Raw genomic sequence first — 18,542 nt, 5'->3', positions numbered from 1 at the left:
ACATACCCTTCACGAGCAAGAAGCAAGCACAGCTGACAAAGCTCCTCACTTGGTAGACTTAGAAGAATTTTGGAAGGATCTATCCTTCCTTCTGAGCCAGAAGTTGATGCTTCTAAATGTTCATCACTTGGTGAGCCCTCACTTGGCCTGATTTGCAAATCTAGGCGGCTACCAGGCTCCGTCGTTGCATTGCCAGCATCCCCATTGGTTGAAGGTGCGGCACCTTCTCCAGAGTCCTGCCCGTCCTCAAGGCTATTTTTCACAGCTGGGGTATCCATTGCAGGGGCACTTGACTGGATACGTGACTCTACAATTTCTCCAGCCTTGCTTGTAACAACATCAATCAGGCCCAACACCTGAGAGGAACAGACAAAACATGTCGCTAATTTTACATGACAAAAAATTCACAGAGAAGCTCACCAATAAGTAGACCTTTCAGCCATACTCCACAGAAATAAAGGCATACCTGCTCCAAATGGGCACTACTCCTAGAATACAATGGTTGGTTGAGCAATTTCAGAAGAAGAACAAGGGGTATTTGTCCTTTTGAATTCACATCAAGCGAAGCTCCTACCATCTCATCATCCACCTTCCTTTTTCCCTTCTCATTCAGTTGTTCCCGATTCTCTGACTTCCCTTCAAGGCTCGTCATCGGTTCAAAGTAAAGTAACAAAATTGCAACTAAAGACTGGTGTTTTGCCAAGTAAGTCAGAATCTCCAATACACGTCGGGAGACAAGAGGTGGAACCCCTTCAAAAGATGGAAAACCAGTAATATAATATCTTCTCTGAAAGTCAAACTTAGAGAACCAAAAAATAGAAACGGTTTCCTAAAATGTCTTTACCATTTGAAGGCTGAGGTCGTGCATAGACAACATTCCATTGGCATCCATACAAGCGATGTGCAGGTGCCCCATCAGCAGACAAGCCATTATTAGAGTATTCCTCAGCATCTGGCCTAAGCATGTCCAACAAAAGTTGTACGAGGGTGGCACATGTAAAACTGTGGGAACACAAGTTATAAAGCAGTCGCTGCAGAAGTCCTTTCCCTAAAGGCTGGAAAATGAAAGAAATGACAAATACTGTGTCAGGGACACCCATTTAGAACAGCAAGCAATTCCATTTTTCCAAAAAAAAAATGCCAACATCAATTAAACCTGAGCTAGTCGGAGGAGCCTTAGCATAGCTTTAAGAGCAGGAGTGTCAACGAGAGGCTTGCCTTCTGCCCCCTCCTTCCCTTTGCTCCCACCATTCAAAATGACAGATGATGGTCTCCGCCCCGTATCAAAGCTGAGGCCACCCCCAACGCCTCGATCTATGGTTGCAGAAATCCCTCTACCAACATCCATGCTATTACGTCTACTTCCAAGTCTGTGGGGTGCACCAAAAATGCTACGAGCTTGCAGTTGGCTCATAGCCCTTTCCCGCAGTAGTCGAGCCTCAGCCAGGAGTGCAGGAGGGAGAGCAGCGAGGACTGAATCTGAAGAAGTTAGAAGCACCTGTAAACACAAAACCAGACAGACAACTCAATAAACTATTCAGGTACTTTAAGTCGAGGGAATACCTAGGTGATTCCCATACCTCTTCTCGGAGCTCAGCAGGAAATGTTGCGATAATTGACGCACTGTCCATGTCTACAGGTTGACCTTCCACCTGCTGAGCTTGCAGCAGTCGTTGAGCCTGCTGCTGTGCAAGAACTTCAGCTTGAATTTCTGGAGGAAGTGCTGCAAGGAACTCTGGATCAATATCTTCCATTGCAGAAGGCTGCTGATTTTCTGTTCTTGCTGCCTGTGTTTGTTGAGAAGCTAAAACTTCAGCTCTCAAATCCTCTGGAAGAGCCTCCAAAAATGCTGGATCAATTGAACTCATGGTCGCATCTCCACTCACTCTTTGTAGGGCATCCCCTCTCTCATCTGGATGTTCTGCCGCACCAGTGTCTGCTCTCATAGAATCCTGCACAACAGGCGACTGCACTGTGCCTCCAGTATCACCCTCTACAGGAGGAACACCTACCACCGGTCCATCCATATTTTCATCAGTATCAACTTGTCTGATCCTTTCCTCCACCCCTAAACTTCTTGTCAGAGTGTCCCTTGCTGGGGGGCACATATCAAGTCTGTCTGAACCGGAAGGCCTATCACTTTCGTCATGACCATCAGCACTTCCAATCTCCACCTCCAAGCTGCGCAAACTCTCCCCAACAGTAGCTCCACTACCACTACTATCCTGACTAGCAGCCTCTGCATCCCTCATAGCAGGCGCACTTCTTTCATCATGCATGTGAACATCAAGGTCTGTATTGCAAGCTCGTTCATTTTGGCCTTCATTGGCATTCAATGTACTGTTACGTGAGCCTTCAATCTGCTGCTCTTGTTGAGGTCCATTGACTTGTCCACCAGCAACATTCTCCTGAGGATGCCCTCTGCCAGCAGGTTCCAAACTGGCCTCTTCACTATCAGTCACTGGTTCTGAACCTCTCACAATTGTGTCAACTGGGTCTGATGTATTGCCATTAGTGGCAGGTTCACTGGAGGGTTGACCTGCTGAACCTAGAGTAGAGAACTGTGATATAAATTGTTCTTCAAAGGCATGTGCAAGGGCAACATCAATAGCCCCTCCCTGCAGTTGACTATCATCTGTCCAATTATTAAAACGGCTATCAGCTCTGGTATTTCTCCTTCCCATTCGAGGCACAGGATACATGGGGAAGTCTAAAAAGGTGCCATCATGTCCTCCCACTCCTCGATCTCCAAATAGACTATCTCCTACAGGATCAAGCATCGTGCCATCATGTATAAATAGACGGGTAACATCCAAACCTCCTCCTAAAATTGGTTCAGTCTCTCGACTACTAACATTCCCTGCAGGTGCCCAAGGGGAACTTCCTAAAAACCCACTTGATGCTGACAGATTTGGCCGATTCAAGAGAGGGTGGCGAGAACTCCGGTTACTTTCACTTCCAGTTCTCTCAAATGTTCCATAGGTAGATCCTCGACGCCGTTCAATTCCTCCAGTACGCCGGAATGCACCAAAAAGGTAGTCAATGTTCATGCCCTGAAAAGGATCCATAAGAAAGTCTGGATTATTTCCAGCATCCGCATGCCCCAATACTTGGACGTGGTTGAATCCATTTGTTCCATCCCTCCAGCGCACTTCTATTATGCGGTTTTCACGCCATTCATCCTCCTCTTCCTCATCCTCCTCTGCCATGTCTTCATCATATTCTTCCTCAAGCTCGTGATCTTCATGATCTTCAACATCTGTGTCAGGAGGTGACAGGGCAACCTCATCATCCTCTAACTCATCCTCATCTTGCTCATCTTCCTCGTCTTCGTCATCCTCTTCACCGGCATCTCCATCCATGTCCTCCTCGTCATCCTCATCCTCTCCCAAATCATCTTCCCCACCATGCTCCATCCTGAAACTCATGGCAGCAGCAGCCACATCTTCAAGGTCCCCTACAGCTTCTGCAGCATCATGCATAAACTCTTCATCTTCAGCTTCCAAGTGGACATCATCATCATCTTCATCATCATCATCCTCATCATCATCGTCATCGTCATCATTAGCATCACGATCCAAGCTCATATCATGATCCAATTGTCCATCACTACCAATATCATCACCCACAAGCGCCTGCATGGCTCTTATGGCTGCTTGCAGATCTACTCGCATTGCTTCTCCCTCTACTGCATGAGTGATATTTTCATTATGCTGAACACCATCAGACGACTGCCTGTTGGAAGCAAGTAGCCTCTGGTCACCATCCCTGCTGACATTCTCCATGCTTTTCTTTTGATCATTCCCATACATATGATCACTTGAACTAGCAGCTCGTGTCAATGCTTCAAGTGCTTTTGCAATACCACCCACAAGTTTGGGAGAATCGGGATGATCCAAATCAATCACCTGGAGCAATGATGTCAAAGCCTGCACCATCCCTGTATCCAGCATTGCCTTTGCCATCTCTGTTGATATCCCAGGTGCCTGACTGCCACCAGTCGACGTATGCGATGAGAGAACTGTGTTCAAAAGATCGATAAAAGCACGCATTTTTCTGTTTGGAGATTGAGAACCCTCTTGAAGGCTTGTTCCTGGACAGTTTGAAGTTACTACAAGAGCCTTGGCAATCTCTGAGAACAATCGTCTCCTGCCTTCTGCTGATCGCATACAAACTGCAACAAGAAAGTGAGCTGCTTTACTTGAAAGCTTCTCTTTCAGTTCATAGTCTGAAGTTTTCTCTGCTGTAACAGGGAGAGAGTTTGGTACAAGCCTATGAAGGACGCCATGCAAAAGACCCCCATGACCCACAACCTCAGCACCACCATAATCAAAACTCTTTCCTTGCATGCTCTCAGTATCTCGCCTTAAAACGACACTCACAGATGCAGAATACATCAGAATAATTTCTGTGGTCAGCTTCAAAATAAATATCACTTTGGCGAGGGCAGCTGAACTTTCTGACATAGAAAATTTCTCTGATTTTGCATTTTCATCCACTTTTGCTTTTCCCTTGTCTTTAGTTACCACATCATCGACCTCCATTTCTGTGGCTAAACTTGGGCTGCTGACCTTCAACTGCATACTGGTTTCTGTGTCTGGTGGCACAAAATTGACAATAACATCAAGTAGCTGCTCCATCACATGGGAAAAACTCTGCGGTACTTTCTTGTGACCCTTTGACAGCTTTGCTCCTCCTTCCATTATCTTTGGACCGCCGGCAGTATTTGCTTCATCATGGGCACTTGGAACTCCTTTAGATTTTTCTCTTTCTTTCTCACAGCTTTTCTCCTTGTCTCTCTCTTTTTCTTTTTCCTTTTCCTTCTCCTTTGCAAGAACCACGTGTCGTCTTCCACCTGTTTCTTCAATTTGGCAAACTGCTGCAGCAGCTTGCATGAAAATGACAGGGTCCCTGGCCACAACCCGGGCCACTGTAGTCAGAAACATTCGAGGAGAAAGACGATTATTATGTCGGTTCAGAGATGCTGTCAATGAGTGACGAATCTCAGATTCCATTGCCTGTTGGAGAGTTTGAGGATCTTCAAGCAGATGACGAATGATTGCTGCAGCCACATTGTCGAAGCCAGGGAAAAGACAACTTCTTGGCAAACCAAGCAAAGCTGACAGACCACCTGCATCAAGGAACTGCATGGCAATGGAATGGACTTTAGTGAGCCTTGCACATAGTTGTAATATCGCTTGAACAGTTGTTGCAGGCAATGTCATCAAAAGAAATTTGCAGGCAACTGACAAAGTCCTCTTCTGTTCATCTTCTGTCATGTAGCCTGTGGGCTTTCCCAAAATTGCCTCCCAGGAGTTCCTTTGTGTTTTCTCAAGATCAGCTTTTTGATCTACTAGACTTGACACTGAGGCATCAGTTGTAATGTCATCAGCGCTAGTAGTAGAACTTTGTGCATTGGAATCAAACTTGGGCCTATGTTGCAGCATATAGTCAAGTACAAGAAGAAGTGCAGTAACCCATTTGGGCACAATCGATTTGTTCCCTGCATCTGACATCTGCCTGAAAGAACTGAGAAAATCGAGTGTGGTGCTTACAATCCCATTTTCAGCAGCAACTTCTCTAGAAATTGTGTCTTCTGACAGTATCAAAGCCAGCAAATGAGAAAATGTTGACAAGGGGGTATCATCATTTACTGATTCTTCTGCTTTGCAAAGCTTAAGCTGCTCAATAAGATATGAAATAACCCTTGCCCGATCTTCACCTTTGCTACGTGTGCACATGGTGACCATTAAGTCTGCTAGAGGAAATGTAACTGCATGAGAGCTCTTAAGCAAGTTCATGCAAGTTGAAAGCATGCCCTCAACTGGAGGAGGTTGTGGTCCTGCTTCCTCTGCATCGGGATCTCTTCCCTTAACAGTAGGGTCTTCATTGCTTGTATCACTACCATTTCCTAATGATAAAGCTAAAGCCCGAGCAAGCTCATCTTCTTCTTGGGACGTCTCCTCGGGATGACCAAACAACCATTCCATTGCTGATTCAACACTGTTGTTTCCAACCCTCCTTAGTGCTTCCTCAGCCCTGGACCTTGAAAATCCCATTTCAACAATCAGTGAAATTGCAGACTCATCAGGAGGAGATAAATTCAGCCGATTTCCTGCACTACCTGCACCTGAGGCTCCCTGCACCTTTAATTCCGTCACACCAGAGTAAATGTGTTTTACTATAGAGCAAAATGATTCAATCAAGTTTGGGCTACATTGTGGAAACAGAGGATGGTTCCACAGAGGAAGAACCACCTCCAGAACCTGTGCTTGAAGGGTCAAAACAAAATTTTCTGGATCCTTTGGAATAGAAACAGTTCTGCCACTGACAGGCAAAACCAAAAGTTGTGCCATGGCAGAAGGTACCAACAGTGAGGAAGAAGTGACCAAATATTCCATTAGCCTTGTGTAATTGCGTAATGTGTCTAAAAGCCAAGACTGACCACCTGCTTTATCCTCTGTCTTCTCAACTTCCATCTTGCCAGTCTCTGTTTCCATTGGCAAAGATGTCCAAAGAAGCTGACTTGTTGCCTCGAAAGTTGTCAAAAACTGCTTGAATGTCCCATGGACATACAAACTATTAACCATTATTGTATTACAGGTTTTCTTCCTACTGTCCATTACCACTGCTGTTATATCCTCCACAACTTTGCCCAGATACCTGCACTTCACTGGCACTGCTGCCTCAGATGATGGACCTGCAAATCCATCAAACTCCAAATTTTTAAGAAAGAGGGTGGCTAAGGAAGCGGCAATAGCCTTCGCTACTGGACTCACTGTAATGGCATCATCGCGGTGGCGGGAAGGAACTGCCATGGCCTTCCCTAGTGCGGCATATAATCCTCGAGCTGCAGTGGCCAGCCTTGTCATCATTTCATAACACATAGTATCTGCGGATTTGCGTTTTGGAGATTCTTGTTGTGACAGAGCTTCGATTGGGCTTCCAGTGGCCTCCATGTCACCACGGACAGTACGAACTGCAGCATTACGTGCCAAACGCCCCAACCGTGCGACATGATTCAGAAGCTCAGTTGTCACGCTCTCTCTTCGAGAGCGCCGATCATTTTGATCTGTAGGTAGCAAAGGAATCAAATCTGACTCGAATCCCCAGCGACTTCGTGAGCCAGGATTGACATAACGAAGGAGAGGTAATGCTTCAGGTTCATCTTCATTATCTCTGGCTTCCCCATTGGTTTCTGTACTTCCACCAGAACTGCTTGCAGATTCCTCTTCTCTCTTTGATTCAACTCTGTTCTCATCTGCAAGAGAAATTTGCCATAGCACCCACCTCTGAACACTTCCTATATCATCAAAAAGCTCATTGCCCCCACTATTTATTTCTGCCATCATGGGAGCTAAACTTCGCACAAGGAATGTTGCCAATGAAAGGAAGCACTCAGCTGCAGAAAGATGGCGAACAACTTTGTCACTCGATTCAGCCTCTAAATCTGAGAGTTTTGTACAGCCTAAAGAGCCAGCAGTTGTCTTCAAATGCTCCTTCATGGCATTGCAAACAGCTTTTGTAAGAGTACTAGCATGCTGTGAGGAGAAGGCTCTAAAAGTCAAAAATATGTTGTAAGCAGTTGAAGATCCCCCAAAAGACACCGGCAGGCGAGGAAGAGTGAAAAGTCTAAGAAGCTCTTCAATGCCTTTCTTTTCAATGAACACTCTACAGGTGTCTGCATTTTGGAATATTGTCTCCAACATCTGAACAGTGTTGTTTATGCATTCCGGGAGAAAAGCTTCAGCGGCTAACTGAGAGCTGTCAGTACCTGAATCAGAGGCCCGCACCCCTTTGAGCTCTTCCTCTTTCAGACTAGAATCTGGCAGCTGCTGTACAGAATCCGTCTCCATGGGAGTAGGAACATCAGAACTTTCTACATCTGGGAAATGCACTCTAGATTCTTCCACAGCACCTCCAATGCCTGCAATTGTCTTGAGTATATCAATGCAGGCATCCACTCCTGGACCTCGTAGAGATGGTGCATGGCGCATAAGTTCATCTAAACCTGAAGCTATAGCTGCTGGTGTGTCACCACTCAGAGCCTTCAAATAAGATTTTGAAGTAAAAATCTTCACAAAGCACTCCAATGCCTTACAGTCATTTACAGCCTGCAAGCCAGCATGGTTAAGACAAAGTGCATCTAATGCATGGGGGATGCATCCAACAGCATCTGAAGAAGGCAGAACACCAGCAGTTATGGAGTCCAGAAAGGCGGCTGGCAAACCAGCAGCATGAAGGGTTGGAAAACAAGTAGGATCTTTGTTTATCAAATCACTCATCACCGAGGCAGCTAGAGAGAATACTCCCCCTCCAAATTCTTTAGCTTGCTTAAAAATAGAGCACAAACACGCAGGAAGAGCACTTTCCTCTGATCCATGTAATCTTGTGGTGTTACCTGATGCATAAGTTCCAAGTGCAATGGCACGCAGCAGTGCCTTCAGCAGAAGTCGTAGACGGTAAGGAATGAGTGCCTCAGCCTGCAAACCATTCTCAATGATCTGCATATCACTACTTTCAGATATGCATGCCTTGCCTTTGTCTAATACCTGTATCACTTCCTGCTCACCCTTTGCACCATATTCAACATGGGACACTTCATATTGCAACCTCATGATCGTATCATCTAGTCCACCCAAATCCCTGAATAAAGTACCTGCTGGGTTACTGTAATCCATAAAGGCCTCAAGTATATGGACAGCTGATGTAACAAGATCAACATGTTGTGGATTAGTGTCCTTCAGGAGAGGAAGTAGAGTTGGTATCAGACCTGCTTCTCGTAGTGCTGCACAACCGGCAGATGATGAAACTAGAACAGTTACCAGAAACAGAAGCGCCTCTGCAAATGCAACAGAACAAGCCTCTGACTCGGTTGTCAAAGAAGCCACAGCCTTCTGCACAAGGCTTGGCAAGACTCCCTTGTGTCCACCTGCACTGACAACAGTCAACACATTTGATTGCCGAGGACGATCTTGTGCTTGCGCAGCCAAGGCCCGTACAGCTAGGATCCTAATATCCTCTGGCACTGCATTCTCTGACTGCAGAAGTGCCACTAACTCATTCACAAATTCAGGCTCATTCACAAAAAAGGCTGCCAAATCTTCATGGTCTGGGTTAGACTGCAAGAGAGCAGTGAAAGCCAAAAGGCGAACACAAATGAACTGCCTACGAGTGGGTAGTGAATGGAATGCCCTTGCAAACCTTAAACGGGTAAACAAAGAGAATCTTAGTTTCATAGGCACCTGGTACTGATTCAACAGCTTCTTGAAAAGCTGGAGATCACTTTCTGGCTGCAGATGAACATCAGGAATGTGTATCACTTGCAATCCTGACGCAGCTGACCCTTCCCCAAACTGGGATTCCTCCGTAGACAAGCCATCCGCATAGAATTCATAATGAAGAGTTGAAGCTAACTGAGAAGCATCAGCATCACAACCATCTTCCACAGCACAAGATAACAGCCCAAGCCCTTCTTCTTTACCTCCCCATCCTTGAGATAAAGAGAACAAGTGACTGTTAACAATGGAGTCGCCATGCCATCGTACTGATCTAGTTGATGCAGGCTTTTTTACCAGTGCAGCCAACGTTTGTAATGCAGCTATGACGATGACTGGATCCGTTGAGGCTAGTAAAGATATGAGGTGCTGCAAAACAAGAGAGCCATGATTAGAAGCACTTGTTGGAAACTCTCAAATAAAAGGTAGACCACTGCTGCATTTGTTGACAGGGTAAACTCTCTTCCAAATGTTTAGTACAAAACATTTGAAAATTGCAAATAATTTTCCAAATGATTAGAAGCACTTGTTGGAAACTCTCAAATAAAAGGTAGACCACTGCTGCATTTGTTGACAGGGTAAACTCTCTTCCAAATGTTTAGTACAAAACATTTGAAAATTGCAAATAATTTTTCATTCAATTTAGCTTTTAAATCGCAAGTAATTTCAAAGTCAATCCTATATAATTAGCTCAAGTTTATTACATTTACCTTGTATAGATTACTTTACAAGCTTTAAAATCCCAAGTAGTTTCAGCGTAAGTCCCTCAAGTATCTTACATTTAGATTACTTTTCAAGCTTTTAAATCCGTAGTAGTTTCAAAGTGATTCCAATACAATTAGCTCAAGTATCTCACATTTACTATTTTTTCTACACATAAAAAGGTCGAAATTTCTAATATATTTACCTATCATAAAATAACATGTCACAAAAGTCAAAAGTGTGTGGACTTCGAAAAATCTACAAACTAAGACACGAATAGCATTTTCTTCACAGAGACGGAAAACTGCACGTGCAAACTAGGCATGGAAAATTGATCCCTTGGAAGTTGGCTCACGAGAATGCATGGGGGAGTAATGGAGATGGGTTGGCCACTCCTGGTCCGCCAGATCTGATCAGTCAATTGGGCCCCTCAGAAAAGGTTACAAATGCGGGACTACCTTTAAGGCTGGATGGCTTCACTTGGCTATTCAAGTTAGTCTCACCATAAATTTGTCCTGGCTGAATCTGACACTGCTCAGGTTCTATTGCTCTTACCTAACCAGGCCTTATCCCTCAATGACTTAAGAGGAACAAGCCCACCAAAGCCTTATGATGGTCGATCATTTGTAAATAAACTGCTTGGAGTCTATATGCAACGTAACTGCAGGCATGAGGCACACTGCAGCACAGGTGCTATAAGGCGGAATGGACGTAATTTGTAAACATCATTTTCATTAATACAGGATTACAATAGTTGCTAGGGTATGAACATGTCTTTCATTGTTTATATCTCTGTTAACAGGGTATGAATTGTGTTTGTGCAAGTCTTCCATTCGTTTGTATCAAAGCTTCGGACAAGCAATAGTTTCTTTCCCAACATTCCATCGATGTTGGTTTCTTCGCACCCTCCGCGGTCAATGGGGGAAGCTACAAGGAGGTTCTGACTGCATGCGGAAGCGGCGGGAAGCTTTCTTAAGGCTTTGCAGGCATAGTCACCAGAAATGTTTCAGGGTTTTTGAGGTTTTTGAGGTTTCGGGACAAAACGTTTCGTCTTTCAGCTAAGAAACGCGGAGGTTTCATAGTTTTTTCTATATAAATACAATAAAATGGTTTAGAACTTGTAGTTTGTAGAATTATTTGTAGGCCTACCTAGTGCTAGCTAGGCACTTAAATTATGGTAAAATCTTAGGCAATTGTAGTCACAATTGAGCAATTGGGGAGTTGTGGAATTGTGACTCGTGAGAAATTGGGCAATTGTGAGAAATTGGGGATTTATGAGAAATTGGGCAATTGAGAATTTAGGGAATTAGGAATATTGGAAAATTTGTGAGAAATTGGGGGAGAGAGGAGGAGGAGGAGGAGGAGGAGGAGGAGGAGGAGAGGTGACTGCAGATCGCGTGAGAGAGAGATAGAGAGAGAGAGAGAGAGAGAGAGCTGTATTAACGTCTACTAGAGGCCGAACTCAACCTATGAGACAAATCAATGTACAACTGTCAATGTCTTCTGGATGTCCAGAAAAAAAAGGACAAAATGAACATGAAATAAACTATGAAAGTACTGAGCTAGTGGGGGGGGGTGATGGATGGAGCACTCCTGCTAGAGGCTCAGTATGCAACCTATATGCGTAGGGTATACACCCGGTTCGCGCACCGCCGCCAAAGTTCGATTCGGTTCGATACGATACGGTTCAATTCGATCCGGATCTCAAGCAAGCGACCGTTTTTTTTTTGCCCGTTTTTTCTGCCCGTTTTTGAACCACTTTGTTCGCCGTTTATGACCGTTTGGAGAGCCATTTGTTGGGAGTTTTTTGGGGCTGTTCATTCCTTAGCTCTTGCTTGCTTGCCTTGAGGCTTGGCAAGTTGGCCCTTTGGTTGCCAACCTGCCTTTGCTCGAGGCTTGAGGCTTGAGCCTTTAGCATGTCCCTATTATCTATATAATAGGCCCTCCCCCAACCCCATCCTCACAAGTTCTCATTGCTCAACCCTCCCCTCACAAGTTCTCATTGCTCAACCCTCCCCTCACAAGTGCTCATTGCTCAAGTCTATCCTCTAGGCTCTCACTTGAGTCCCCTCTAGGCTCTCTCCCTCTTCCTCAAGGCTCAAGCCTCTCCCTCTTCCTCAACTTTCAAGCCTCTCCCTCTTGAGTCTTCCTCAAGCCTCCCCCTCTTCATCAAGCCTCTCCCTCCCTCTCCCTTTCCTTCTCGCGGGACCCTTCTCTCCTCTTTCACCATGAGAGAAAAGCATGAAGCCTTTACTTTGCATCCCATTACCCATAAGAAGAACGAGGGGACGCCGGGGGCATGGAAGTGGACTTGCAAGAGTATTGTGGCAAGGCCTACATTAGTAGTGCCACTAGGCTTCTTGCACATCTCTCCAAGATGGGGGAGCAAATTGCACCTTGCAAGATGATCCCTCAAGACATTTCCAATGGCATTGTGAAGAAGTACTCCTTGCTTGGCAAAGCAAGTGATAGTGGAAGAGTCCCCTCCGCCGTTGCTGCCACTCAAGACGAAGTCATCCTGCCGACAAGGGATACATCCTCTTCATCTTCTCTCCCTTCACCAACTCCAACCCCTCATCATCAAAGAGACCAAGTGAGTTTGAGGTTCCACACAAGAGGCAAGCCACTCTTGGAGGCTCCATTGGAGTAAATGTGGCCTCTCTCTCTTGGGTCCGAGCAAAGCAACAAGACGCAAATGTGTAGATTGCATGCACGGTCATTGAGTGCCATCTCGCATTTCGTGTCCTTGAAACTACTCAATGGCAAAGAATGGTGAGGGCCATTGCCGAAGTAGGACCATGCCATGGCTCTTTGCATGGTATTGAAGGCACTTGATGAAGAAAAGGAGAGAATCAACAAGACCCTCGAGCCCGTCCGGGCAAGATGGGTGAAGTATGGATGTTCCATCCTCTCCGATGGATGGACCGATAGAAAGAAGAGGGACATCCTCAACATTCTTATATCTTGCCCTCTTGGCACGTACTTCTTGCGAGCCATGGATGCCGAAAAGGCGGGGAAGAAAACCTCAGGCGAGTTCATCTATCGCCACATTCGACAAGCCATAATCGAGGTGAGATACAATTTTAATTTTTGAATTTGAAGCTTGAAAGTTTAGCCTTTACCTTTTACTCAACTTTCAAGTCTTATTTATTTTCCTTTTTCATGCATCCATCGTCCTTGTAGGTTGGCTCCAAAAATGTGGTTCAAGTGGTTACGGATAATGCGTCCAATTGCCGCGAGATGGGCCGCTTGCTTGAGAAGGAGTTTAAGTCCATAATATGGACTCCTTGTTCCTCTCACTGCCTTGACTTGCTTATGAGGCAAGTTAGAGTGGGTGAAGAGTGTTGTGACACAAGCCACTTGAATTGTCACTTTTTTCAGTCAAAAAGTCAAGGCCCTTGCTATCTTCTGACATCACAATGACTTGGAGATGAAGAAGCCATCCTCAACGCACTTTGCCTACATGTGGCTTCTTCTAGAGCGCCTTTATAATGTCATACCTAAGCTCCAAGTAACAGTGGTTTCACCGGATTGACACGAATGGTTACAAGGTGAGATACCTTCGCGTGTCGATGAGGCAAGTGCCATTCAACAGCTATGCTTGCGAGAGGAGTTCTAGCGCCAAGTCCACGCCCTAGTCATTGCGGTTACTCCCTTGTAAGGGTTTTATGCATGACAGACATGAAGGGGACTACTATGGGGCTCCTCAATCACTTTATGAGAGACGCCATTGTCGAGATTACCCGCACCACAGTCCTCGATGAGCTTGATCCAGAGTATATGCTAACAAGGTAACTAAGATCCAAGATTAAGTAATAAACTAAAATAGTGTGTTGAATCTAAACACTTGTTCTTTCGTTTTTCTCATATAAGATATTCTTTCTTTATTTTAAAATTCACACTGATCCCCTTGAGGCTATTGTTACGTCCCAGGGCTAACCAAGGTTAAGACCCTCGGGTTGGGTTAACCATTGTCACGTGCATTCCGCACTTGGATGCCATGTAGACATCTGTACAGAAGGTGCAAGACCTCGGATGGTAAACTGGTCCCATGTGAGCCCAGTCCGGGACGAGTCAGCCAGGGTTCCATCGTGGTCGTCCGAGGTCAGGTGTGCATTGTCCTGCACATGAGTCCAAGGTCAGGTGTGCACTGTCCTGCACATGAAACAGTGCCAGTCCGTGCTGTGAGTCTCCCTTTGGAATGAAGTCAGTGATTCTGTGTATCTGGTATGGTACTGGATGCCAGATCATTGTGTAGATAGTTAGGGTTTGCATATGGCCAGCCCATAGGGCTACCCCAAGTACTTGTGTGGGCATGGGGACAATGTAAAACCACCCCCATGAGGGCCAGGAAGGTCCTGGCTGTACCCACCAGCCATGGGTAGGCCATGGAAGGCTGTAGGACAGCCCTAGGGGCAGGCCAGGGGTAGCCGACGGGTTATCCAGCCCTAGGAGGGGTGTAGGGCAAGTATGGGGGCAGCCCATACAGGCTGCCCAGCCTCCAGAACAGCAGGTGCCTAAGTGCCCAGCCCCTATTTCCCATGCGCATCAGTGCCCAACAATGGACTAAAGCATGCACAGATTTTATTTAGCATTTAATACTGAATTAACAGTCGTGGGCTGATTTATTGGACAGCCGACTGCAGTAAGGCAGCCAACTGGTCTTCTAGAGTACTATAAATACTTGAGCCCACAATCTATTCCTTTATCTCATAATTTGCCAAGTGCTGAAGCTGAAGCAAGGGCCAAGACAAGCTAACGCAGAAGGGGTAAAGGATTGCAGGTCAAGGGCAGAGATTACTCTCAGCCAAGAAAGGTTCATTCAGTCTTTTATTTTCAGTATTTCACATCATTCTAGTAAAAGCAAATACACCATTCGTGGCGGGGGCCCTACAGAGGGTATTCGAGACCCGATACTGTGTCCACTTCTCCCTCTCTCTCCCTCTATTTTTCTCCACATCTATATTCAGTTTTGTGCGTTATTTTCGTCACGACAAGTGTGCTGATTTTCTGAGCATTGAAGTTACCGATCTCCCCCGAAGCTTCCGCATGTTACAGTGGTATCAGAACCTACTTTAAGTGCAAAGATTCAACAAAGAAACCAGAATTTTTTCTCGCTCGTGTGGTTGGTTTTCAGACGCCGGTGGACTACCCCTTTCGGAGTGACTCCTGTCCCTCGAAGGACGGTTGGTTTTCAGCCTCCGGAAGTCTCCCACACACATAGTGGATGGTAAGATTGCGTTCCGGAAAGGAAGTGCGTTTTCTTGCTATGGCGAGCTTCGACGACGACAGAGACCAAGAACCTTGGGACCAGAGTGCACCAAGCAGCCCAGCTAGGGCACCAGGCTTGAGTGTTACAGAGATGTTCCAGCAAATGATGCGAGCGATCACAGACCAGACGACCAAGTTGGCAAAGCAGAAGGCGCAGATCTTGGCTCTGGAAGAGCGTACTCACTCTCCAGCGTCGCGTTTTCCTTCTCCTCCTCCCTCTTCTTCCGTATCCCAGATTCCAGATCTCAACATAGGGACCCTCTCGCGGGGTCACGACCGCAACCGAGCTCTTTGCTTGAGTTGCAGATGCGTGCATTGGAGATCCAACAACGTGAAGATGAAGCCATAAGACGCGTGAAACACGAGCGTTACCTTGCAGCTTTGGACGCCAGATTGACACCAGCGGTGCCCTCGAATCATTTTCCCGAGAAAATGAACTTCAGTAAGTATAATAGTAAACTCCACCCCACAACTCTTTATTCATGGCTGCATCAGTATGAAGCTTACTTTACTGCAGTAAGAAAGACAAACAATGATAGAGTGATCTTAGCCAATTGGCACTTGGAAGGTGAGGCCATTCCTTGGTGGACTCAGTGCACTCATGCCCACACCACATTAGGTATGGCAGCTTATGTGTGGGACGAGTTTGTCCATGACCTTAAGCAGCGGTTTCTACCGCCCCACTACCTTGAGCGACTCGAAGACGAGTTCAGGGGAACACGTCAAAACGCATAACCAGTGCTATAGAATTTCGACTTTATGTTTGAAATTAGGCTTATCTGATTCAGACAAGAAAGGGCAATTTTTGTATGGCCTTGACATGCAAATCCAATGGGAGGTGCGTATATTTAGGCCAGCCACCTTAGAAGACGCACTCTCGCTTGCGCGGAGTGCAGAAATGCCCAAGACTTCCCAACCGGCTACTCCCAAGGCTACCGCCTCGAGAGAGAAAAGGCCAGAACCAGCCGAGGTCTTTCCCAAGAAAGAGCACAGAAGCCTCTAACTCGAACAATGCGTCTAAGCTTACTCCAGACCAGAAAGTGGAGGCAGGCAAGACAAGTGGCAAGTTGAATGCTGAGGAGCTTTCTCAATACAAGGAGGAGGGTAGGTGTTTCTTTTGTCATACAAGAGGACTACTAGGGCACTTTTTACTTCAGTTAGTGGAGGTTTTTTCTCCCAGTTTAGCTTAGTTTCACTTATAAGCATTTTATAAGTGTTTTGGTCCACCCGGCACATTTTATGGCAGGACATGTGAACACATCTCTTTAGGTCACTTATTATGTGGCTATTGTACTTCACATTTTATCATCTGAATACAAGCAGTCGTGTTCTCTCACTGTTGTTCTCCACGCCTATGTTTGTACCATCTCCAAACTGAAGGCTATGAAGGGTTAGGGTTAGGGTTTACAGAAGCTCAAGCAGGCGTGGAAAACCAAGAGAGAGAGGACACGACTTCAGTATATGCTTGAATGATCAAAAGTGAAGTACAATAGCCACATAATAGTGACCCTAAAGGTAAAGTGTTCACATGTCCGGCCATAAAATGTCCCGAGTGGACCAAAACACTTATAAACTGCATATAAGTGAAACTGAACTAAACTGGGGGAAAAAACCTCCACTAACTGAAGTAAAAAGTGCCCCAATAATCTACTGATGATTACTAGCACTCCTCTGGGTGCATACACAGCATAAAACCCAACAAACCCCCCTGGAGTGATATGTGATCACTGTACATCATCCACCAAAAGGAAACAAATTCAACGCATTGCGGAATGCTTCAAATTTCGGACGTGGTAATGCCTTGGTGAAGATGTCTGCCACATTCTGATCTGTAGGACAGTAGATCAGACTGATATCTCCTGCCTGGAGTCTCTCCCGAACAAAATGATAGTGAATCTCAATGTGTTTTGTGCGAGCATGAAACACAGGATTCCTGGCCACAGCAATGGCACTCTGACTATCAGTATAGATAGGTGTAGGCTCCTCCACTGAAATATCCATATCAGTCATGAGACGACGCAGCCAAACACACTCAACAGTAGTAGTGTAGGCTGCTCTGTACTCTGCCTCACAAGATGAAGTGGCCACTGTGGTCTGTTTCTTGCTTAGCCAAGAAATGCATGAAGAGCCAAGAAAGAAACAATTTCCACTAGTGGAATGTCTGGTATCAAAATCACCAGCCCAATCTGAATCACTGTAAGCGTATAACTGCATGTCATCCCCCTCAGGATAAAGCAATCCAAGAGACAAGGTACCCTGCAAATAACGGAATACACGCTTCACAGCTTGCCAATGTGACAACCGCGGGCTGTGCATGAATCTGCTCAACTGAGAGACTGCATACTGAATATCTGGCCTTGTATTACACAAGTAAATGAGGCACCCAACAGCCTGAGCATATGTAGTGGCATCAAAGGAAACACTGTCATCTTGTAGTGACAGTTTCATCCCAGGCTCCATAGGAGTACTAATAGGCTTGCAATCCTGAAATTTAAACTTCTCCAGAAGTTTAGCAACATAGCGTGATTGCAACAACCCAATGCCTCTGTTATCCTGCACAAACTGTATGCCCAAATAGTAATGTACAAGGCCCAAGTCACACATGTCAAATGTCTGTTGCAGTATCTCCTTAAAAGCTGCAATTTTGTCATCATTTGATCCCATGAGCAAGAGATCATCTACATAAAGACTGATGACCAGCAGATCTGTCTCTTCTTTCTTTACATACAGAGTGGCCTCTGATGGACTGTTCACAAATCCCTGAGTGAGTAGAAAAGCATCTATTTTTGCATACCAAGCTCGTGAAGCTTGTTTCAAACCATACAAGGCCTTTTTCAGCCTGCAAACTTTCCCCTCATGACCATGTTCTGCAAATCCCATGGGCTGAAATACATAAACTTCCTCCTCGAGGTCCCCATGTAGGAATGCAGTCTTTATGTCCAATTGGTGAACAACCCAACCACGATGTGCAGCCAATGCAATGACACACCTAAGTGTCGACATACGGGATGTAGGAGCAAATGTCTCCTCATAATCAATGCCCTTTTTCTGTGCATAGCCCTTTGCAACTAGACAGGCTTTGTACCTGTCAATGGATCCATCTGCATGTCTTTTCAACTTATAGACCCATTTAGTACCAATTGCTTTCTTGCCTTTGGGCAGATCAACCAAATCCCATGTTTGATTCTTTTTAATAGAATCAAGCTCATCCTGCATGGCTTTGTTCCAATGCACATTATCTCGTGCATCCACAAATGAATCAGGCTCATCATCATCCTGTAAACTGGCTAC

The 18,542-nt window shown here is 45.6% G+C and overlaps 1 protein-coding gene across 1 annotated transcript in view; it reads right to left on the bottom strand.

Annotated features, from left to right (window-relative positions):
* Window positions 1-18,542, bottom strand: part of LOC147609255 (E3 ubiquitin-protein ligase UPL2-like) — a 61,673-nt gene that overhangs the window by 3,022 nt on the left and 40,109 nt on the right. The window contains exons 4-8 of the mRNA XM_086787714.1: window positions 1,581-9,647; window positions 1,157-1,498; window positions 845-1,055; window positions 467-750; window positions 7-356 (exon numbers count right to left, since the gene is read on the bottom strand). Of these exons, the coding sequence (XP_086643840.1) occupies window positions 7-356; window positions 467-750; window positions 845-1,055; window positions 1,157-1,498; window positions 1,581-9,647 (9,254 nt within the window). The remainder of the gene's footprint in view (window positions 1-6; window positions 357-466; window positions 751-844; window positions 1,056-1,156; window positions 1,499-1,580; window positions 9,648-18,542) is intronic.

This window comes from Cibotium barometz, chromosome 51 (assembly GCF_041138505.1).
Source record: "Cibotium barometz isolate CiBa-2024 chromosome 51, ASM4113850v1, whole genome shotgun sequence".
Lineage (NCBI taxonomy): Eukaryota > Viridiplantae > Streptophyta > Polypodiopsida > Cyatheales > Cibotiaceae > Cibotium > Cibotium barometz.
The sequence above is the reverse complement of the archived record's forward strand: the minus strand, read 5'-3'. Positions and strand labels throughout refer to the sequence as shown.